This window comes from Sesamum indicum, linkage group LG9 (assembly GCF_026168435.1).
Source record: "Sesamum indicum cultivar Baizhima isolate 11 linkage group LG9, ASM2616843v1, whole genome shotgun sequence".
NCBI lineage: Eukaryota > Viridiplantae > Streptophyta > Magnoliopsida > Lamiales > Pedaliaceae > Sesamum > Sesamum indicum.
The window spans coordinates 20097505-20120202 of record NC_142665.1 but is presented as its reverse complement, the minus strand read 5'-3'; the positions used below and the strand labels follow the sequence as shown (position 1 = coordinate 20120202).

The 22698-nt window shown below is 37.6% G+C and overlaps 3 protein-coding genes across 6 annotated transcripts; 2 read left to right on the top strand and 1 right to left on the bottom strand.

The window, feature by feature from the left end:
* Window positions 1–430: 430 nt before the first annotated feature.
* Window positions 431–10414, top strand: LOC105177990 (FAD/NAD(P)-binding oxidoreductase family protein). 4 transcript variants are annotated; one of them, XR_849079.3, is made up of 19 exons: window positions 431–830; window positions 933–1094; window positions 1212–1295; window positions 2069–2248; window positions 2411–2468; window positions 3333–3383; window positions 3855–3937; window positions 4411–4498; window positions 5596–5637; window positions 5725–5799; window positions 6648–6716; window positions 7060–7175; window positions 8043–8155; window positions 8611–8690; window positions 8845–8965; window positions 9649–9715; window positions 9810–9947; window positions 10055–10220; window positions 10310–10414. XR_849079.3 is itself a non-coding variant. In XM_011101310.3 (18 exons), exons 1-17 carry the CDS (start codon window positions 556–558, stop codon window positions 9940–9942), a joined length of 1797 nt encoding a protein of 598 aa, XP_011099612.1. In that variant the 5' UTR covers window positions 431–555; the 3' UTR covers window positions 9943–9947; window positions 10055–10414. The 4 variants fall into 4 exon arrangements, 3 of the variants coding, with proteins under 3 accessions (XP_011099612.1, XP_011099613.1, XP_020554912.1); XM_011101310.3 differs by having other exon boundaries at window positions 10055–10414; XM_020699253.2 differs by having other exon boundaries at window positions 690–830; window positions 1205–1295; window positions 10055–10414.
* A 299-nt stretch (window positions 10415–10713) lies between these two features.
* On the top strand, window positions 10714–12158 carry LOC105177989 (uncharacterized). Its single transcript, XM_088885034.1, is given in 4 exon segments — window positions 10714–10719; window positions 11325–11522; window positions 11579–11912; window positions 11915–12158. Coding segments are annotated over 4 exon segments (771 nt in total). The 3' UTR covers window positions 12148–12158.
* Window positions 12159–12295: 137 nt separating this feature from the next.
* On the bottom strand, window positions 12296–22457 carry EMB2754 (Vacuolar sorting protein 39). The gene is made up of 12 exons (XM_088885432.1): window positions 21882–22457; window positions 20881–21092; window positions 18962–19093; window positions 18718–18861; window positions 18311–18423; window positions 17471–17903; window positions 16329–16658; window positions 15232–15453; window positions 14695–14937; window positions 13682–14122; window positions 13418–13516; window positions 12296–12883 (listed from the first exon to the last, which is right to left on the bottom strand). The coding sequence occupies exons 1-12, from the start codon at window positions 22330–22332 to the stop codon at window positions 12683–12685; spliced, it is 3021 nt and encodes a 1006-aa protein (XP_088741558.1). The 5' UTR covers window positions 22333–22457; the 3' UTR covers window positions 12296–12682.
* Window positions 22458–22698: the final 241 nt, after the last annotated feature.

Sequence of the window (22698 nt, the reverse complement as noted above, 5' to 3'; positions counted from 1 at the left end):
AACTATTATTAAAATATATCATAAGTAAAATTTAAATTATACATTATAAATATATTTTATACAAGTACATATCAATATTTGAATTCAAATTATTAAAACCTGAAGCATACTTCAAGTTTCAAAATCTGCTCTAGTCGGATGAATTTGAGTCATAAACAAATGAAGTCTAAATTAAAATCGGAATCAGACTCAAGGTCATTTAAAAAAAAAATAATAACAAATATCAATAAGATTTATATTCGATATTAAAATTAAAATTTCATGAATAAATAGACGAGTCAGTCAAATGTAAAAACGTGAGAATATTTATCCATATGTTACCAAAAATTTCAATATTTCTATTAAATAAAAACATGTTAAAATATTAATTATTAGGTAAGATAATAAAACAAAAATAATAACAAACATTAATCACATCCTCCAACCTGTTCAAATTCAGTGTTGCAAACTCTGAAGGCTTGATTGCTTTATTGAACAGTACAACACCAACCTCACAAGAACAGCTTCACTCTCCAATCATTCCGACTGTAAGTCAGCAACCGTCCACGAGAGAGAATGTGGCGACAAAACAGCCGGCGCCTCACCACGTGCACTGCGGCCGCCAACTCCACACGCGTCTTGACGGACAATAAGTGGGACGCGCTTGTTATCGGCGGTGGTCATAATGGCCTTACGGCCGCCGCCTACCTCGCCCGTTCTGGTCTATCAGTTGCTGTCCTTGAACGCCGCCACGTAATCGGTGGCGCCGCCGTCACTGAGGAACTCATCCCTGGCTTCAAGTTTTCCCGATGTAGCTACCTCCAGAGCCTTCTTCGCCCCGCCGTTATTCAGTATGTTTCGTCCTCTTAGCTATCGTCTAACTGATTTGGATTGAGTTGTCTTCATGATTTTATTTTGTTAGTAGTTCGTCATGGTTTTTGTTGTGAAAATAGGGAACTGGAGTTAGCGAGGCATGGATTGAAGTTGTTGAAAAGGAGTCCGTCCTCGTTCACCCCATCTCGCGATGGACGTTACCTTCTGCTTGGTCCTGATAAGGAGCTTAACTATTCTGAGATTTCTAAGTTCTCGAAACGCGATGCCGAGGCTTTCCCAAAGTACGTCTACTTTGCTCGTGTCTGCTTTTTCGTTTATTGACTATGAAACTGCAAAAAAGGAAAGGAAAAAGCAATAAATGCAAGGAAAGTGAAAAATTGTTGACATGTAGGAGTTAGATTTTTTTTGCCAAGGTGGCCTAGCTCCAGCTGTGAACTTGATGCTTCAAGACTTTGGTGTCCTATTTCAGACCCTTGCAATGGGTATTCATCTCCTTCTACAACAGTGATCAATGATGCTTGTATTTGTAATTGCTGATTAATGTCTGATAATTCGTCATTGATTGATGTCTGTATGCTGTAATGATGTTTGGTTGATTCACTGAGGAAAGCACAAAAGGAGTTAGAAACGAATATGACATTTGAGAAACTCAAAGGATGTTGTGATGTGATCAATGAAGGAGAAATAAATTTCATGCTACGTAGGCTTAAGTGGGGTTGAGAGATGTTGGACATGCATATGACAGACCAAGATGTAAAAAATCTATATCATCATGTAATATATGATCCCTGTTGGAAAAGGTAGTTAGGACTATACTCTGCTTCTGTTAATGTGCATCAACTCTAGTACGTCGGATTCAGATGCATACTTTCCCTTAATTTCCCTCACAGCGAATGACAAATTTTAGGCTAACCTTCACTGGTACAACCAAGATGATGACTAGGAGGAGATTTTCTGTTAATAGGAACGGATATAAAGTTGATCTGGGTATGGACTGCTTTCTTTCCAAAGAAGTAATTGACTAAACTTGCAACATAAGATACTTATATTTGGTATTATTATCCAGTAGGATATGGTGGTGAATTGCTAAATCATACATAATTTTGTCGAAATTGGTTATTGGACAAGCAGTAGTTGAAACTTTTATATGTTTTTATTTGATTGCAAATTTAGGTAAGCATCTTCCTCATTTCAATTTTTTCTATCAGGAACGTGTTTATTGCTCACTTATAATTATTTCTGGAACTTTTTGTAGGTATGAGACTCTTTTAGAGGACTTCTGTAAATTCATTGATCCAATTTTGGATTCATCCCCTCCAGAAAAATTGCAGCAAATTTCATCTCTTAATGTTCGTATGAAGGATAACCTGCAAAAGTCCATTTTTTGGGCTCATTTTCTGCAACGAGCGGTTGCCATGGGGCAGAAGGAGCTTCTGTAAGAGTTCACTCCTTCTTCTTTGTTTTCTTACATGCTGTTGTTTAATAGCATGATCCCTGCATAAGTTTTACTCTTGTTCAAATAGAAGCTGACTCTTACTCAGTAAAAAGCCCATCTACTAGCTAGTATGTTTTCACTCACGTCCTTTGAATTTTTCAGGGATTTTATGGACCTGTTACTGTCCCCTGCATCAAAGGTTTTAAACAATTGGTTTGAGGTAATACATGGCTTTTCCTATTAGAATGCTCCGATCTTCCTGTATTTGGTATGCATGCATTATGAAAGGTTGTGGCCTTCAATTTTGCTCATCTAAATGTCATGACTTCATCCCTTTAAAGGTCCAAAAAGGCCTGATATTTGCTTCAGATTCCACCATTATGATGTTGTGTTGTTGAGTATTTTTTTTCTAGATACTTTACTTCTGATTGGAAACTATTTAACTGGTTAAAAATGTACCTTAAAGTATTGCTCCTCGAACTGTCTCATCAAGTCTCTGGTTTGATGCCATCTCAAATGTCCATTCAAGTGGCACTTGCACTCTTTTTTCCCTTAATAAAGGGTCTTAAATCGATAAACAACCAAAAACTTGGGAATGGAGTTCTGAATTGTCCAACAGGGCCGCAACTAGTTTCAATGGTTGCTATTAATTTATCTACTCCTTTTTGGGGTGACAATAGGATACTGTTAGTTCTATCCCATACTTGGACTGCAACGCGATGCCAAAATTTGAATATCCATATCCGAAGAGCTTTCAAGGTTTGCAGTACCACAGAATCAGGTAATTATGATCAATTAGTTTCGCCAGCATCCTCTTAATTGGAGCTGTTTCTCAGAAGTGTTCTTGATTTATCATTTCTTCTTCCAGTCCTTTGGCCTAAGATGACTGAAATTTACCTGTAATGTCCTTGAGTGGTTATTATTTGCATTCAATTTCAAGGTTTTCCAACTGATGTTGAATACTACTAATTTCTGTCTTATTGTCTTCTTTTTATTTGTTATAATGTGAAGATTCAATAATTTATAATTTTGTTTTACTCGTGAACTATTCCTTCACTTGTGGTCTTGGATTCATGATTTACAGAGTGATATCCTGAAGGCAACACTTGCAACAGATGCAGTTATAGGAAGCAAGGTAATTTTTATCTTCATTATGTACTTTATGCTGTAGAGGTGTTGATACAGTCATGGTGGCTTGTAATGATTAATACTGTCTGGTAATGGCTTCTCTATTTCTTTCCTAAATGTTTCATTGTAATATAAGAAGCCTTTCAGACTGAAGTTCTTTTGTTCTCTTAATAGAAAGATGGATGCCAACTCAGGATAGAATTCTGCAGATCTAGTTGGTATTGCATTAACTAAGTTCCTTCTCTTTTTCTTTCACTTTCTTTTAGTTTCTGTGACGTATGCGCTCTTCCTTCTACTGCACTACACCATGCATGCTACAAAAATCACCCTGTTCTCTTCCATGATTTATGTTTTGTTGGACCAGCTACACATACAGCTGGTATATTTAAGACCTACTGGATGTATATATTTAGATATGAAGCAAAATTTAATATGGGAAATTTATCTGTTGTTGACTCTGTTTCCTTTTTTATCCTAGGGAAGTGTCAGTACACCTGGTAGTGGATATGTTTTGCTGCATCACGTGATGGGAGAAACTGACGGTGATCGTGGAATTTGGTCGTGAGTATCTCCTTAAAGAGGGTAGAAGGTCACTGAAGTGCTAGTCAATAAATTTAAGCACATCAGCATTTTCCTGTCTTCTTTTTTGGGTCCATATCTTAAGATTTGTGTTTTTTCAGGAAACAGGAGGGTTTTCTATCTTTAGGGTTCCAACATCGTTAGCAGAACATAACATTAATTTGTATGCCAACTTATAGCTAAACTCGTCAGGTGCTGAGTATTCTATCTTTAAGTTTTCCATGACATTATTAGCAGAAAAAACCACCACTTGTCTGCGAGCTTATAGTTGGTCTTGTATGAAAGACGAGCGTAAGTTGAAGTACTTCATAATTAGACCTTTTTCTTAAACATGAACTTCTGTTGACCTGACTATAGAAAAAGAAAAAAATTCACAATTTCATACTCATTTTTCTTTCCATTAGCTCTGTTATTTATTCAGTCTGCACTGACTTCTTAAATGACCTAATTTTCAGGTACGTTGAAGGTGGGATGGGTTCTGTGTCCTTGGCCATTTCTAGGGCTGCTAGAGAGGCTGGTGCTACCATAATGACAGAAGCTGAAGTAAGTTTGTTGCTACTAGTCATGTTAACTTGTATCTCTGAGAATGTATCATAAAGGATCTGCCAGGTTTGCCAATCCTGTAATTTACTCCCAAAATGCATGAAAGTTTTGTCTAATTAAACACTGCACTCTTTGGGAAGTCCAACTAAGGACTTAATTATCGCGTATGCTCTTCTTGCCTTGCCAGTTGAAACCCATTATGTGGGCCAGAGAAATAATTTCTGGAGGTGCAAAGTTCTAAATTATGTAAGCTTTAAAACTTATGCTTCTACTCCTTTATGTTAAACCAATGGACATATGGCAACTGTTGGCGGGCGTACAGAAGGCAAAGATTGGAGCTAGAAATGTATTGAACCAAGCTGTACTCCAGCTTGACTAGGCTTATTAATAGAAGTTTATTGCTAAAATAGTTGTATGAATTTTCCTAGTCACAAGAGAATGATTCAATGAAAAAATTTAAGAGGTCAGAAGGATCAGTGTACTGACGGATTTAATTGCCTCATGAAAGAAAAAGAGGTATCACCAGTATGTGATAATTGAAAGCTTCTCTATTGTCATACCACATTAAAACAAAAAGTTATCAAATTTGTACTTCTGTTCATCAACACTCTCAGTCAAGCCAGCTTTGCTCCTCAAACAGCCTTGTGGTTGTGTAGTTGAGGTTACGGTACATGTTCCTGCAATAGACTGGACTAAACTTATGCTTCTTTCCTGCTTATTTGACTAATTAAAAGGGGAAATCTAGTTTGGATCTTGTGTAAACTATAAAGGTATAACTCCATTGAGGGTCTGCCAAATGGGAGATTGAATGTTGACCTCAGCATAGCCTTCACTGTTAGTGACCATAACTGTCATTGATCTTTGGTGTTTGAAGATTGAATAGTTTTAAAACTGATCTTTTAGCTACATTGAAAAGCTGCACATATGCTAATTTGAGGCTTCTGTAACTAACCTTTACCACTGACAAAGTGTATATAAGCTATAGTTGTTTAATATCAAATTGGTTGCTTTTCACAAGCGTGGGGTCATTATGTTGCTGTTTTATTATGCAAAGAATTTTCTTGTTAAAGACGAAAGTTTTCTGATATGTTCTATAGGTATCAAAATTGATGATTGATGGTTCAGGCCGAGTGTCTGGGGTAAGCATGCTATACGAGCTTTCCAGTTGACTATTACAAGCGTAATCTGCAGAATTTTATATTTGGTATATGGATTGATTCATTTAGGTGTTGCTGGCTGATGGTACACAAGTGCGCTCTTCTGTTGTTTTGTCAAATGCAACCCCATACAGAACATTCATGGTGAGTTTAACCTATTCTTCTTCTGCATATACTCCATCATGTTTATGTATTTGATGATTTTGAAATAGACATACAGTAAAACCTCTATAAATTAATAACCTTGGGACCATGAAATTTTATTAATTTAGAGAGATATTAATTTATCGATAAATTAATATTTTATTAATTAAAAGAGAGATTTTTTAAATTCAGCAAATTTAGTACATATGTATTGAAAATAAATGAATTCATATATGTTTCATTGATTATATTCATGCATCAATTAATTTTTTATAACTAATTAAATATATTCATATATAATATCAATTCATTATTTACAATTAACTATTATATTCATAGACACATGTATCAATTCATTGGAATAACTTAAATATACATGTTTACATTAATTCCTTACACTTAAATAACTATTATACCCAATTAAATATATTCATCATGCATACTACATAAATCTCAATATGATAATAAAATAAATCATAACACCCAACCATGTCTTCTCATCTAAAAGACATCGCAAAATCATCCATGAATGATCAAATGCGTAAAGCATTACAGACTTCACATTTTAGTAAATTACCACAATATTTATAACTGTAATATTTATGAATTATTAATTTAGAGTTTTAATGGGACCTAATATTTATAAAGGAATTTTCCAAAAAATTATTATTTTATTATCTTATCGAATTTGATGATTTTTTACAAAGGCCCAAGTCGGGACCGGAAGATTTTATTATTTTAGAGAGTTTATTAATTTATAGAGTATTAATTTATAGAGGTTTTACTGTATCAAGTACAATTAGAATTTATGATATGTGACTGAATAATAATAAGGATTGTCAATGCAGGAATTTGTACCACATAATGTACTTCCAGATGATTTTCTTGGTGCTGTCAAGAACTCTGATTATAGCTCTGTAAGTCTGATAGTCAAATGATTAATAAATATCCATTCAGACAGAATATGTTCCGTGCACACACACATTACCTTATAGTACTGACACATGCAGTTGACCATAACAGAAAGTATCTATCGAAAATGCCACACATTTCTGACTCCTCGTTTTCAATGTTTTATAGCATAGTCCAGAAACCCCTTCCACTATATGAATAACCTTTTTCTGAACTTCTTTCTCCTTTAAGCTTCATCTCAGTTTCCAGAAACTGTTTTTCCATGTAATTTTTTTTAATCTTCCTCTTAGGCTTTCGAGTCAGTTCATGAAAGTCGACTGATATAAGGGGTCATAATTTACTGGACAGGCAACGACGAAAATCAATTTGGCTGTTGACAGACTTCCTCAGTTTCATTGCTGCAAGTTGAATAGTCCTGATGCCGGCCCTCAGCATATGGGCACTATACACATTGGTTCCGAGAGGTATACCATAAATTCTCATCTGTATGCTCACTGTTTCAGATATATATATTGTTCCAGTCGTATTCTTTTCTGGGTGGTCAATCCTATTAGCCTAGCAATGTAAATCAAGAATGAAGTTTCATATAGTATCTAGAAAACAACTCATTGGAAAGCCTTCAACTAAAGCAACCTACTGTGACCTAAATATGGACATTTGTAGTTCTATTACCTACTCAACCACAAACTAGACCTTGTTTCTGGATCCTTTGAAATTGACATGTTTCTAAACCTGGCAATATCTAGAGTTACTTTCAGAAGAGGTGCTGCATGTTGGAATGTGTTCTTATACATCCTAGCATTCCTCGTGGTAATAGTGCACCAAACAAGATTTTGAGCACATGCTTAAAGTCCTTCCATTTGGTTTATATAGTCTTCCAGCTTAGAAGTTGTTCAATCACATCCTTTGCAAAATAAGCTGTCCTTTAGTCCACAAAAAGGACCCAGTCCTGGGGGTAGGATTCCTTGTTAAAATATACTGGATATTCATGGCGTAAGATGAAATCAAAATATTCTCTAGAATTGAAAACCATAATTTCATGCCAACTAACAACTGATTGGGAATCCTAAAACCCTCTTATGCGTGCTTTTCTTAAAACTGAACATCCCTTCAACATGTGAAACAACCATGTCCTAGAGTCACTGAACACGTGTACTGTGGCCAATCCTCAGCAGTTGAAGGATACCTGGAGAAATTTCAGAAGGATCTGTGGACCATGGATATCTTCTTTGTTTTCCCCATCTTTTCTTGCAAAATTTTGGAAGGAAATAGTATATTTTTTGGTTGATGCACGATGTTGAATTTTATGATATTTGTTCTGTCTCAATCAGTATGGAGGAGATTGACGCTGCTTGTCAGGATTCGGCAAATGGAATACCATCTCGTAGACCTGTAATTGAGATGACAATTCCTTCTGTGTTAGACAAGACTATTTCTCCATCTGGTACTTGGAAATCCTAGTGATTTGTTTATATGCATATAATCATATTCAATGTTCTTTTCCTCGAATGGTACTCTTGTTTTCTGGGAATTATCTTTTCAATGAAGCTATTATCTATATGTTAGCAGGCAATACCGAGAGCAAGTATACTCGAGTGCTTTGAGTGGAGTTGAAAAAAAACAAAGCAGATAACTGTTTTAAGGGAATTAAAACTATGCTTATCTCGGTGCTTGGAGGGCTTATAGCTTTTTGGTTTTGATAACTTCTATTAATAAGGACATGGGCTTAATTATGCAGTTTGTTTGGGTCATCTATGCTTGCTCATTAGTAACAGTAGGATTGGTTATTTTCCCATTCTCTACTACAAAAAAATTTGAATTAGCTTTGTTGTCTTACCTTCTACTTAGAATCTTCTTGCTGCTACATTTTGGTAATGCTTTTTCTGTAATTCCATACAGGTAAGCATGTCATCAACCTATTTATTCAATACACACCTTATAAACCCAGTGAAGGCAGCTGGGAAGATTCTGAATACAGAGTGAGTGGATCCTCTAATTTACATACATATTTCTTGTTTCAGCTACTTCATTTGTTTTATTTTAGAATTCTATAGTGCTTTCTTACAATAAAATGTCTTCCAACTCCCTCCTTTCTGGTAAAATGTTTCTCATTACACTGTTACTGAGGTGCAGAAATCATTTGCTCAAAGATGTTTCGACCTAATCGAGGAATATGCCCCTGGCTTTAATTCGTCAGTCATTGGCTACGACATGTTGACTCCACCCGACCTTGAAAGAGAAATTGGTTTGACAGGTAAACTGTCCTATTTACTTGAGGAATGAGGCTGGATATTTACCCCTCTGTGCAAGGACAATTATGTATTTGTTACACTAGTTTCTAATCAGACACATAAAAGTGCTGGAAAGTGTTCAGAAATTGTGTGTGTTTTGAGAATTCTGCATGTTGCTAATTTAATTTGGGAACTTTGTTGAACAAGGGTTAGTCCACGATCTTCATTTAGTTTAGAAGGCAGAATGTATTCTGGTTTCTTGGCAGAACTTTGTTCTGTTGCTCTATAGGCATCCTAAGATCAGAAATCATCGGATTCTTTTTATTAGAAACTGTATTTATTTTTCATTAGTTATAATAAAAATAAAATATTCACATTTTTCTTTTGGTTTCAAAATTAGCATAAGAGGCTGCACACAGGCGCAGACATGTATGTGTGTGTTGATTCATGTCAAAGCTGTCGTTAATTTTTTCCAATTGTAAAGGCCATACATATTAGTTCATGTCACATACTGATAGCTACCATTAGTTTTTTTCGAATTGTTCGGCTTTGCAAGGATATAAATAGAGTTAATGGACCATGTCAAGTGATATTTAGGTTCATTTTTTACAAACATGATTTGTCTGAATTGAAATGAGTATGCCAAGTGAATTCTTCTCCTTGGATCTGATTGATGCTGATTATCTGGAGTTACCATCTTCGACAGGAGGAAATATCTTTCACGGTGCTATGGGATTAGATTCCTTGTTTCTCATGCGGCCTGTGAAAGGATGGTAATGTACATTGCTTGCCTTCTGTTCTAGCTTAGGTTTCCATCTTATTGGAAAGGCTGAAAGATAATGGTATTGAATGTTGTCATTGATGTAGGTCAAACTATAGGACTCCATTACAAGGTTTATATCTGTGTGGAAGCGGTGCTCATCCAGGGGGTGGTGTAATGGGTGCTCCAGGTCGCAACGCTGCAAATGTGGTCATTCAAGATATGAAGACGCAATTGTAACTCAGGTTAGTATTCCTTTCACCAGAGCAGTCTCACAAGCCACTGAAATATCGTTCTGCAATTCCACATCGAGATTTGTTGCATCTCAGTTTTCTAATCCTTAGCACTACAGGAGCATCTACTGAAGTATCTGAATTTTCCTAGTCGTTTGCCCCATAGAAGCATCAAGGAAAGTGCCTTGATAGCTTCGGCCACATCTGAGACCAGGCTGCTGCAAATGTTAGATCCTTATTGCAGTTGTTGTACTCGAGTGTGGCAGCCCATGTCTTCTTCAACTGGTTTGCACATCTCAAATCTCCCTTGTTTCCTAAGGTTCATAATGCAGCAGAAGCTAATGATTTTCCTTTTTCTCCCTTTTCTACAATAGGTTAATGATGTAACCAAGTCTATATTCTTGCTTGCAACGGTATAGTACTAGCATCCAGTATGAACGAAGTGAAACTTATTATTTACTGATGATATGCCTTGATCATGGAGAATGCTTTTATTGCCTTTTGCCTACACATCGCTAGTTTCTGTTACCCTTCAGAGAAAAAATCATACCAATCATAGCCGGGAATCCCATCCTGGTAAGAAAGAGAGATATTTATATCGTATCAGCTACTGCTAACGGTACAACAAGAAAAGGAATTGAACTACAATCCACCATTTGTTAGGATTTGAATCATACTTGTTTGGATCTAGCAACGGAAATTCAAACGGTAAGGAATTAAAAGTACCTGTATAGCCAAAGCCATGGTGGTATAATTGTTGGCTTGTTTGTTACTAGAAATGGGAGTATGTAGAGGCATGCAGTAATAGTTTGAAACCGTGAACTAGATAAGATATTCAGATTAATTATGCTTGGTGCGCCCAATCGCGACTACAGAAATATCAGAATTTGACACCCAGATACAATAAGTTATCTCCATCATCACAACGACACAGTGTGTCTCCATCCAAGATGCTTCATGGAGCTAGTAGCATTCTTTATAAACACTCGAAAGGACTGAATGCGACAATTCAATGTAATTTAAACTATCAAAATTAAATTGATCGCTTGGGGGCTTTCTCTCTGAGGCAGAACGCTCCCCATTGTCCAACTTAGTGGTTAGAGCATTCAATTTGTATGTTATGAATCCAGTTCACTTTCCCTTGGGAATCTGGGCGATGTGTCAATCCAAGTGTGTTGTTATGGGGTATTATAACAAGCTTCAGTCTTGTACAATCATTTACGAGCGACCATCATCATCATCCCACCACTTGCATCCGACCAAATCAAATGATCCTTCTTCCATTCTCCCTATTACGTAATTTCTTCATGCGTCGGGCATTCATCCAAACCCTAATCGCCCCCCGCCACCTGTCCACCACAAACACAATGTCCCAATCAATGCCATTAGAGGACACCACAGCAGATCATCCACACACAGCCGCCGCCGCCGCCGCAGCAGAGCTACCACCTCCACTCCATCAACTCAATCATACTCGTAAAGCAAGTACCCTCCCAAGGCATCTCCTTCCAGCTCTGGCCTCCTGCCACCACTCTCATCACCCTCCTCGACCGCCACAGAACCTCTCACCCCACCCCTCTCCTCCTTGTTCGACAGCCGCGCCCCCCCGCACCGTCGCCTCCGCATTCTTGAGCTGGGCTCAGGCACCCACCCCTCTCTCCTCCTTGTTCGACAGCTGCGCACCCCCTAACCGTCGCCTCCGCATTCTCGAGCTGGGCTCAGACACTGGTGCGGTTGGGATTGCCGCAGCTGCTTTGCTTGGCGCAAGCGTCACAATCACAGACCTCCCCCACGTGCTGCCCAACCTGCAGTTCAACGTTGCCGCCAACGCAAAAATCTTGGAGCTCCACGGCGGGGCAGTCGACGCGGCGGCACTTCAATGGGGCCAGACTACGGACGTGGAAGCCATAGGCAGAGAATATGATGTTATACTGGGGTCTGATTTAGTGTACCATGAAAACCTGTAAGGGCCACTGCTCGTCTGAGGTTTTTGTTGCTGGGGAGTGAGCAGAAAGTGGTGTTCTTGATGAGCCATTTGAAGAGATGGAAGAAGGAATCAGCATTCTTCAAGAAGGCTAACAAGGTTTTTGATGTTGGGGTAATTCATACTGATAGTCCATGTAATGGGTCCAGAATTGGAGTCACTGTCTACCAATTTGTAAGAAAATGTAATGGTGGTGGAAAATTGAAATCTGACTTCAGCTGCAAGTGATGTCTAAAACAATAGTTGATGTAAGATTCAAAAATTTTAGAAGCAGGAGTTCATTTGTCAGTAAATTTTGTCCTATCTAGAAATGGAAGCTCGGAGAATTAAAATGCTCCTGACAAGCAATTAGACTGTGGTGCCCAAAAATGGAATGTGATCAATCCTGTTTTAGATTTGGTAATAATGAAAGTTTTCTATCTGAGAAAATAATTTACAACAGATGCAATTTCTCCACCGAACTGAAACCCACTCAACCAACCAAAAATCTCACACCAAGGTATGAAGATATACTCAAACAAAAAAGATGTACAAACTGATGACATGTTCTTGACGTGTACCGTATGGTCTATTCCACTGTCTCCAGCCAGAACAAGTTGGAACACCTGAAGGATATCGTGCAGCCACGTGGATGGTACACTGGCAGTCAAATAACTAACCAGTGGTTGGGCCTTCACTTTCAACAGCTCTCAAAGCACACAATGAAAATTGCAATATTGAAGTGAGCTCATTATTTTCCCCAGTCCTGTATGTATATTGAATGTCATCTCTTCCGTAATGGCGTGCCTTTAGCCACAGCCTTTATATTCTGTGAATCTCTGAAGCAAACAAAGTGAACAATTGTCTTTCCATTGGGATAAACTGCAAAGACACTGGTTCCTATCTTTTTGTTGCACAGAGAGCACATACTATCACCAGTAATCTTCAAAACATTTTTCCTTTGGCTGTAGAGTTCATCTTTGACCTGTTTTGAAGCACCAGGTATCATGAGCAAAATACTAATGTACGAAAACTAGAACAAGAAAGTTAATTCAGGAAGAAAAACTTAGAAAATTCGATAGTTGGACTAAAATGTTAAGAGAAAACACAATCATCTCTTGCCAGGAAAACTAGAGTTACTATTCCCTTGGAATTTGAGAACAGCTATTAGATGGTTTGAGGAAAGCCAGACAGCGCAGCGTTGTGTAGTCAGTTCCACCTGTTCCATCCTCTCAAAGGAAAAGATGGAATTGAAGAAACCACAGATATTACACTATTAATGCTTCACCAAAGAGTTATGAAGCCAACTTTATAAGCACAATTTTCTGAATTGCCTCACCCATCAGCAAAAGGTAAAATCAATACATATAGTAAGATATGTTGGAAACTATACAATGACACTTTAGTCTACCGACATACTTTTCTGAACTGATTATAGAGATAGAATAAGAACAAATATACCAGGATAATATTTCAAGTTGGCTGGGGTTTCTTTTAGAAGCAATTTGAAAGAAAATACCTGTAGGTTTTCACTTTCTCTCAAGCTCTTTATCACTGAGAAGTTCCGGTATGCTTCACTGGACTTTCTCAACAGAGGTCCAAGAAAAGGAAGTAGGTTCTGCAGTGAGCCCAAAACAAAAGTACTACCATGAGAGAGAGAGGAGAGAATGAGAGTATTCCACATAGATAGGAGATTCCGTTCAACTTAATTAACACTGTGAACATTTGAGAATAAGTAGGCATTTCATACTTTATCTCATAAGTATCCCAACAAAGGATTTACCTTCAGCTTAGTTTCCCTAGGAAGCAGTCTTAGGGCCTGTGCTCCATTTATTCGATCCCATCTTCGGCCCAACAAATCGACAACCTTATCAAGCATAATGGTAGATGCTCCTTCCTCAGTGACGTCATCAGTATCGCCGTCACTCTTTCCACTGTCAGTACCACTTTGGCTAACGCGAGTCTCCTCAGCACCCTCAATTTCTGCAATTTTCTTAGATAGACGAAGTTTATTCTTACCAGATCCAAGGCCAACCTTTGGAATCCCAGGGCTCTGAGCGGATATCAAGTTAGTGATCCTCTTTTCAAAGTTCTTTGTAGTCTTCTGAGGATTCAAATATATTTGCAGTAGAGTGAGGTATATGCTGCCATAAGACTTTGACGATTGTTGTCCAGACTCGTATATCCGATCACAATAGGATAGCGCCAGTTCAGGAACACTAAGCTACAATGACAGAGAGGGAGAGGGAGAGGGAGATTAGGACAAGTGAAAATGACAAGTAGTTGCTGCTAGCAAAAAAGATTCGCCAAAAACATTGAGCAGATTATTCTAACATATTTCTAAGTGCTCATTTGACATTCATGATAGATAGTTTAGCATCTTGCTCCTTGGACTTACAAGGTAACTTACTAATACATAAGACATACAAGCCTCCGAGGATGCTCTTAGATGGCACAACCAGGATATAGTACTATTCCATCTAGAACATCTGCAAAGCCAAGGGGGAACTGAAGGCCAATATCAAGTGCTGGTGACTTGACACAATGAGAATCTCCAAAGTTATTGAATATATTAATTAATCTGGCAATATGCTACCTTTTCTATATAATGCCTTTGGAACACTACGTGATTTAAGCCTACAAATAAAAGTTCCAGGAAAATTTCAGAAATATCTAGGGCAAAATGTAAAAGCAGCCAATCCTAGCAGCACTAGAAGGTCATGATAAAATAGTATGTATTACCAAATGCATGGTTCCTTGAAATGATGATGGAACTAAGGAACTCTGGCAAAGTACCTTATGAACGTATATGGAAAGAGCAAGCTCATGTTGGTTCATCTTTCCCAAAAGAATGGCTCGTTCTTCATACAAGGCATCTGGTGGAAGCCGCTTCAACAGAACCTCAGGATTATACCCAGAGATACTCTCCAGAGCAGACAACAGTTTCCTCCTAGTGGGTGAATAAGTTTTTTCATCCCACTTGTGCTGAGAATTAAGATCTGTGTACCAATCCAGCACTTCTGACAGATATATTTGCACCTAATAAGAGTGATTAAATAAAAGGAAATTCAGAAGATAAATTCATTTTTAGTACACCAAATATCTGCTGTAGTAGCAGTAATATCGAAGAACAAAAGCATTCACCAAATTTCTTCAGTTATGGTGCTACCAGAATATCTTAAAGAAAATTAAACTGGAAGTTTTTTCAGGACAAGCACGCATGGCTGCATACATGCACCACTGATACAAACAACTTGGTAACTGGATAATCGCCTTAACTTCCTGATCACTATACCTACCTACTACAGATGATAAAGGATGGTACATTCTTACCATTTCATTCTGGAGATTCCCTGAGATACTATTTTCATTCATTGCAAGCATAAGCTCCAAATATGTAGTCTGCATATTAGGAGCATGCTGTTTCAGATATGAATTGACCAGGTCGGCTGGAATGTTTCCAGACAAGAAGAGTTCAATAGTTTGCGTGGGACAGCTTTCAAGAACAAGCATTGAGAACTCCAGAACAAGCATTGGGTCTGTGCCACAGACAGACTGAAAAAGAACAAAATACTCGGAGATATTAGTAGAAATATGTCATTAATGTCCTAAGCCTAGACTAATGTAAAAGCTCAGGCTAATAATGCAGCAACCATGCTGCTTGACAACGAAATTCTGCTAATATTATACACAGTGCAAACTGTTGTACTTCTCATGAAGGGTTCCATATCCATTTAATAGAATATAATTCATATGAAGTTGTAATGGAAATAGATTGAATCTCGTATATCCCTAAATCAAATAAATTACGAATGAAAAAATACACCTGTTTCAAGAAAAGAGATTATCAAAGTCCTAGCAATGCTTCTCTGTTTCATACAAAACCTCACTCAAAGATTAAATCTGGACATGATTTCAAGTTATGCGGATGAATCCAGTTTCAAGATACATGTTGTCCTGGAACAGCCAATATATTCTTTCCTAGAGAATATACAGGATTAGACACCTTCAAAGAATAATCATCTATATGCCATTGTATACTGTTATGTTGGTATTGGATTGATAAGAGAAACCATAGCTGTTAACCAATAGAACACCCACAAGTTGAAGGCTGTATAATCATAAACCTTCAGAAGGGCCCTGAAAGAGAATAAAAAACCACCAAATAGAAGTGTTTCTCTGAAATCAGATATACTGAAGATTGTATTAAGGTATAATCATCGTAAAAGCTAAAATAATGAAGCAAAACTTAATCCAGGTGTCCCCTTGCTTTATCAATAAATCTGCGGCAGATGGCAGTTTGCGTCACAGTAGTTTACTGCTAAGTCTATCCGATAATCTAGATTCTATCCTGATGAATACCTCCGAAACTTATACATGTTCAAACATATAACTCAATAAACATCATCTCATGATAAAAGAAAACTTACTTTAAGATAATCAATAATCATCTCAGGTGTGAACTTCTGTGTGAGTCCAGCTGGTGGATTGCTTGAGTTTGAGTCTTCAACTAATTTGTGAAGAAGTTTGAGTGCTTCACGATGCATGGCATTGCACTTATAAAGTTCTAGTAAACAAGCATACTGATTCTTTTCCTGCAAAAACTCCTCACATATTTTTACATCACAATAATTAAGACCCCTAAGTAGTTCCAGAGCAGCTGAAGATTGTCCTGTCAATAGAAGAGCCTGAAGTAATGCTGTGTCAAGTATAGCTGCCGTGTCCCTAGCAACTGAACTGATAGGTATATTAGCTCGACCCTGTGAGACCCAGAAATTAAAAACATGACATGAACATCAAAATAATAATGACTTAGTGGTGCTATAAAACATTGAAGCTATCTAATGATACCAGGCATATTAAACTTTAGAAACATCACTGCAAACGTTAAAATTGGTCATATACCCTGATTGATTCTGATAGCACTTCGGATTCATAGGGCATCTGGGTTAATACATGCAGAAATCTTGATAGCATGCACATTCATGAACAGAAGAAATCTACACATTCCACAACCCACATGCTATTGAGTTTCTAATACACATATGTAAAAGTGATTACATGCAAGCATACGAGGACTGTGACATACACAATCTCATTTGATGTGGCCATAACTTATATAAATCCAGATAATGTGATAACATTGGCATTTCTGACAAGTATTAAAAGTTCAAGATTCTTAACCATTTGTAAACCTAGGTACCCATTTGCAAACAGTTAAAGTGTGTGAATAAGAATATCTTTCTAACTCACCGCATGAAAATATAAATTTTTAATGTGTCTGTCAAGTATAACTTCCTTAATCTTCTTTCATAAAGTTCAAATCTGCCAAGTCAAGACTACAATAAACCAAGCTGTAGCAAAGCATGCATTATTTCACAACCTGTCACTTATTCATCCATCCTAATGTTTCTCTGTATACTCAACTTCCACTATGACAATATCTTAGCAAGTAAGATGAATGAAACACTTACAAATGTCTCATAAATAACTAATTTGACTTTACTCCCTAGGTCTAATCTTCCAGCATCTCAAATAATAAGGTACAAAAATGAAAAGCAAAAACATTTACCTTGCTAGGTTTCTTCGGCCGACTGTTACCGTATGAAACAAAATTATTTCCTACAGCGTCTGAAACAGCCTCCTCAGTGCCCTCTGCAGCAGCCTTTTCAACAATACCATATCTCTTCCTCTGTAAAAACTTAATAAGAGCCATCAGAATATTGTGGCTCATTTTCTTGGATTCAAGATCCGTACTTTCAGCAGAATCCAGAGCATGAGGAAATGAAGATTCCAGATCATCCGACATGCCAGAGGAACCTCTTGAGAGATCTGGTGCATCAGAGCTCATATCCATGTATCTCTCTGGTTCAGGTATAAAAGACGATTTGGGAAGAATGATAGATGGATACAAAGAAAGCACATAAGTGATTTCCACTTGAGATGCCAAAAAATGTTCCATGGCCTCCTCATAGCTCCCATTCTCAAACAAATAGTGAGCATATCTGTATATTTAATGAAACAACATAAATTTTGCACATGTAATCAGTAATTCATAGCAGTATATAGACCACATAACTTGATTTTCAATTCGTCGTATGTGAATCAATATGAGATAGTGCTTATTTAATATGTATCCTTAAGTGACTTGCAGGTTTGCTAGTTTCCATGAATATTTGCACTTCTGAAATCTTGAGCAGCCCGCAAGACTTTATACATTATATCATTTACTCAGATGTTGCGATCACCGAATACATTTTAGATATTAACTTTTTCATAGTAAGAAGTCGACAATGACCTTGATCATCAAACTGCTAGATTATTTCCTAGCTTCTTCACTACATATGTTTTCATATCAACACATCTGAAAACAGCAAGCTCGGGAAACACATTGGGCAAGGATAATATTTACCTAATATGAATCGACTGTTCCTTTGCTGCTCGAAGGTTTGAATCTTCTGGAGGAAGTAACTTGCACAAAGCCAGTGCTTCCTCAAAATTTCCAGAAGCTGTTAGTTGTACAATCTGGTTTATGAAATACAGTATAGTCATTGCAATTTTACCGGTCGTGGTGATATTCAATGCTAGGTTAAACATCAAGTTAAGAAAAGCTTTCTGAACAAGCCATTGTCCATTCTAGATCCAACATCACTTCAGCGACTAGCAATTGCATAAACCACAAATGCTCATGTCAAATTGTCAACCTTGAGATATAAGAATCACAAGATTAATAGCACGAGACATGCATCAGATGCAAAAACTAAGATGACGTACATTACAAACTCATAACGAGAGCAATTTTTCATAAAGGAAATATACCTGTGCACCAAGAGGAACAGGAAACAAGCCATAAACAGAATTCTCTACTGCTACAATTATAACATGGCTGCTTTGAAGGAGCCGGCGAACATTGCGGAGAACAACTGTTTGGATCAGTGGATAAGGATCACGAAGAGAGCGTATCTGCAAATCCAAAAATTAGAACTGCAAAATGCTTTAAGCATTTTTTATTAAATAATGGGAAAAGAATAAGAAATTAAATGATCATTTAGGGTTAATCTACCTCAACATGTCTTGGTAAGAGTCCTATTGCATATGGCTTCTCAACAACAACTGCTGCAGGAGCCTCTGACCAGCAAATCCTGCCTTCCTGAAGAAGTTTCCCATTTTGGTCCACAAACACTCCAATATTATCCTGAAGAAAATTGAGATCACTATCATCACTTGCCAGGGAAGCAGGCTAAAGGCATTATTTGATGAAAACAAGGTACATGAAATAGTTGTAAGTTGTAGACTGAACTTCCAAGGTAAAATGAAAACAATCCCCGCCGAAAAGAAAAAAAGGAATGAAGTTGACTCATGGACCAATGATAAATAAGTATCAGTAGGAACACACTTTATGCGAAAAAGATAGAAGCAGAATTTCTCACATAACTGCATTTCTTCACCCCAATAACATCTCCTTATAACTAGCTAGGTTTTAACATTAACACAGTGCTGTCATATTACTCATACACCAACGAGATTAGAATCTAATATATACCATGGCCCCTTCAATGGATTAACTGAAAGGGATTGATAGTTGAGGCATGTGATTGCCAAAAGATTATATCAATAGCTTCTAAAATATTGTTGATTGCATATATTTGGCAGTGGATATCCTAAAGATACTGAACCAGAGTGTTTGTTCGGATTATAAGTTATGAGAAAAGGTAATTTGTATGCAATATCCTTCAAGGGTTTCATTACCCTTTATGTGTGCGGGGGCAATTAGGTGATATAATATTATTGTATGGGCTGGAACGACCTTGTGATGAAAAATCACACGAGAGGTGTGATCAAGCATCCAAAAAACCAGTTGATTGCATAAAGGGCCAACGATTATTCATGGGCCTAGCAAGTGGAAAGCAGACAAACAGAGAGGTTTGTAGTATTAGGGTGAATAAGGAAAAAGTAAGTGCAGTTTACCAGACCACTGTGGACAGGAGTGACCATGAGGATGACCTTACTTTAACTGCAATGGTGGGGAAGTAGTAAAATTTTCTTTTGGTGCCTGTCATAAAGCAAGCTACTAATATCTTTGACTTTCAAATCATAATGGCCAAATTATGAAAACAATGTTAGAAAATTATAATTCTTTAATACATGAAGTCACATGCCAAATGCTACAGTACGCAAGACAGTGCAGTATTTCTACCACGTGAAGGAGATCTGAGTTCAGTCTGCCGATAACTTTTCTAATGTTAAAACAACCAGCAGACCACAAAAAAAGTGTCAATCACAAGAAAAACTCTGGCAACCAGGGAGTGGTGCCTGTAACATTTGGCCAGTCACCCAGAAAATGGACAGAGTCAGAGACAATCTATAAATTTCAGTAATCTGCAAGCACACAAAACAGGCTTACAAGATTCCAATTTGTTGTCTTCCTGATTCAGGCACAGTAACTTTCTCAAGGTTTAAACAATACAAAGCATTTCATGAAATCAAGCTGGATTCTTCTTTAGGCTAAAGTTGGATTGACCTATAAGACTTCATCACAGAAATTCTGACAACACTTTATCCATTTAATTGTTTCCTCATTTGAATAATTGATGGTGATTAACAGAAAATCTTTTCCTAATCATTCCTCTTTTTCAGTGACAACACCAAGAGAACAAGAAAAATGTATGGTTGCAAAGGTTATTTTAGCAAAAGCCATTGGATTTTTCAATTCGTGGATTGGCAAAGTTCATTTAGTTATTGATAAGCAAGGGAAAGGAAAAAGAACAACAGAAAGAAAGGATATCAATGTCTCATTGCCAACATTTCACTTACTCAATGTTCAAATTAAATCTGATCACTCAGAGATGCAGGGCAAAAAATTTGCACTTTGAGCTTTCAAGGAACCCTCAGTAAAGTTGATCTTTGACTATCAGATAGGAGTAACCTGTAAACCAATAAGTTGAATCTTCTAATGTGAATCACAGCAAAGATATGTATTACCTTCCCTAGAAGAAGCTCTCCTGATGGAAGAGACACAACTAGAGGTGGGGCGATCCTCCCTGATGGAAACACCTCAGATAATGCACCATTCGTTGAATTTAATATTACATACTCTCTCCGGATCCCCAAACATATATTCTCACCACACCATGACATTGATTTAACTGTGTCTGGAACACCAAATTCTTTCACCTCCACAAACCCCCGCCCTCCTGAACAAGCAGTAAAACCTATGGGAATTAGATTTCTACATTCCAGATGAAACAGCAATATTGAAAAAATTCAGCAACAAGTCTGACATGAGTCCTAAAACTAGACCTGCAGTCCAGACTCTGCATGATATGCTTGAATCAAGAAAATTACTGATTTATTAAGCCGTGGATATAGTGAGGTGGAGTAAGTTGATGGATACTAACCTCCAAAGCTGCAAAGAATACTTCAGAATGCTAAAGAGGTAGCACCATGCAAGGAGGATTATGATTTTAGCCAATTAATTAAAAATGGTTTAGGAGAAAGTTTGTTCCTGTGATCACTAGATCAAGATCATACGACATTCACATCTCATTCTGTCTACTTCCTAAGGTAATACTCATGTAATGATGCTTTTGCTTAACTTGTGCAGGAAACAGATACTTCAGCATGATATTCCTAGTCCAATAGACCCTGGTATCAAGGACAAAAAAAAGCATTCGGATAAATGTCTAGGAACCTAACTCCTGAAATCAAACAAATAAATCACACCTAATACGGCAACTAAGTTTCATGCTGAAAGTAGCTTTTACCGTAACTTCTAAAGGTATATGATCCAATTCTTGCCAATGTGTAAACAACCATACGCTATTGTCCTCTACTAAATGTGGTTCAACTTACTCTAACCCCATAAACTATCACCAAGAACCTAATTAAATCCTAAGAAACAAGGATATAAACTTACAAATATACCCTCCAAATACAAAGAATACAAACCAGCCAAATTTCATTTCAAAGAAACGAAAACTCACCATCGTGTCTAAAAATGCAAACCCTCTTCTGCCGCGCAAAGCACAGAAAACCTCGCCTGTCATCCCAAGAATAGGCGTTGGCGCCCTTGGCTTTGGTAATCACGGCCAAAGTCTCCAAATTCGGCAGCCTATGGAAGGCGATCGACTCGGAGAGCGAGAGAAGGAGCTCCCGCGACTTGAGCACCTCCATTGCGAGCATCGGCTTTTTAGAGAAGCCATTAATCGTCCGTTCGAGAACGTAGGGCTCTTTCTTCAGCTCTAGGGCCTGGGAATGGAACTCAGCGGGAGACGAGGGAGATCGGTGGTCCCCGGCTGAGGATTCGGGAGCGTAGATTCGGAGGGAACCGTCGGAGCAAGAGAGGAGAAGGGTGGAGGCGTAGGATTCGATGGCGTCGATTCTGGTGGAGGAATTGGCGAGGAGCTGGAAGGAATCGTAGGCGCTGTGCACCATCTTCTTCTTAGCTTTGTGTGTTTGGGCTTCAGACGTGTCTGACAAAGAAGGAGATATTGGGGGGTGGCAGAAAATACGACGTCGGATAAACAGATTTCTTGATTTTGGGGGTAGTTGTTACTGTTGTGACAGATGGGTTTGTCCCGCGCTTTTTGACTTTCTATTTTGGTCAGGTTCGTTTGGAATTTGGACACTTTTACGTCTCTACTCCCTTTGTTCTTTTCCTCTCATTTGTCGATTCTCATTTCTAAATTAAATTATTCAATATTCAATTGAAATATCTATCTCTTACAAGTTTTCATTTGAATTCTAACAGATTAAATTTGTATAAAAAATTTCACTCGATTGATTTTTAAGTTTGACTCA

Coding starts and splice junctions, on each gene's coding strand:
- LOC105177990 (XM_011101310.3), top strand. CDS start 556: ATGTGGCGACAAAACAGCCGGCGCCTCACCACGTGCACTGCGGCCGCC. Junction 831..932: donor CTTCGCCCCGCCGTTATTCA/GTATGTTTCGTC, acceptor TTGTGAAAATAG/GGAACTGGAGTTAGCGAGGC. Junction 8,966..9,648: donor AAGAGAAATTGGTTTGACAG/GTAAACTGTCCT, acceptor CATCTTCGACAG/GAGGAAATATCTTTCACGGT.
- EMB2754 (XM_088885432.1), bottom strand. CDS start 22,332: ATGGTGCACAGCGCCTACGATTCCTTCCAGCTCCTCGCCAATTCCTCC. Junction 18,862..18,961: donor TCTTACCAAGACATGTTGAG/GTAGATTAACCC, acceptor TTGGATTTGCAG/ATACGCTCTCTTCGTGATCC. Junction 13,517..13,681: donor CTAGGGAAACTAAGCTGAAG/GTAAATCCTTTG, acceptor GGCTCACTGCAG/AACCTACTTCCTTTTCTTGG.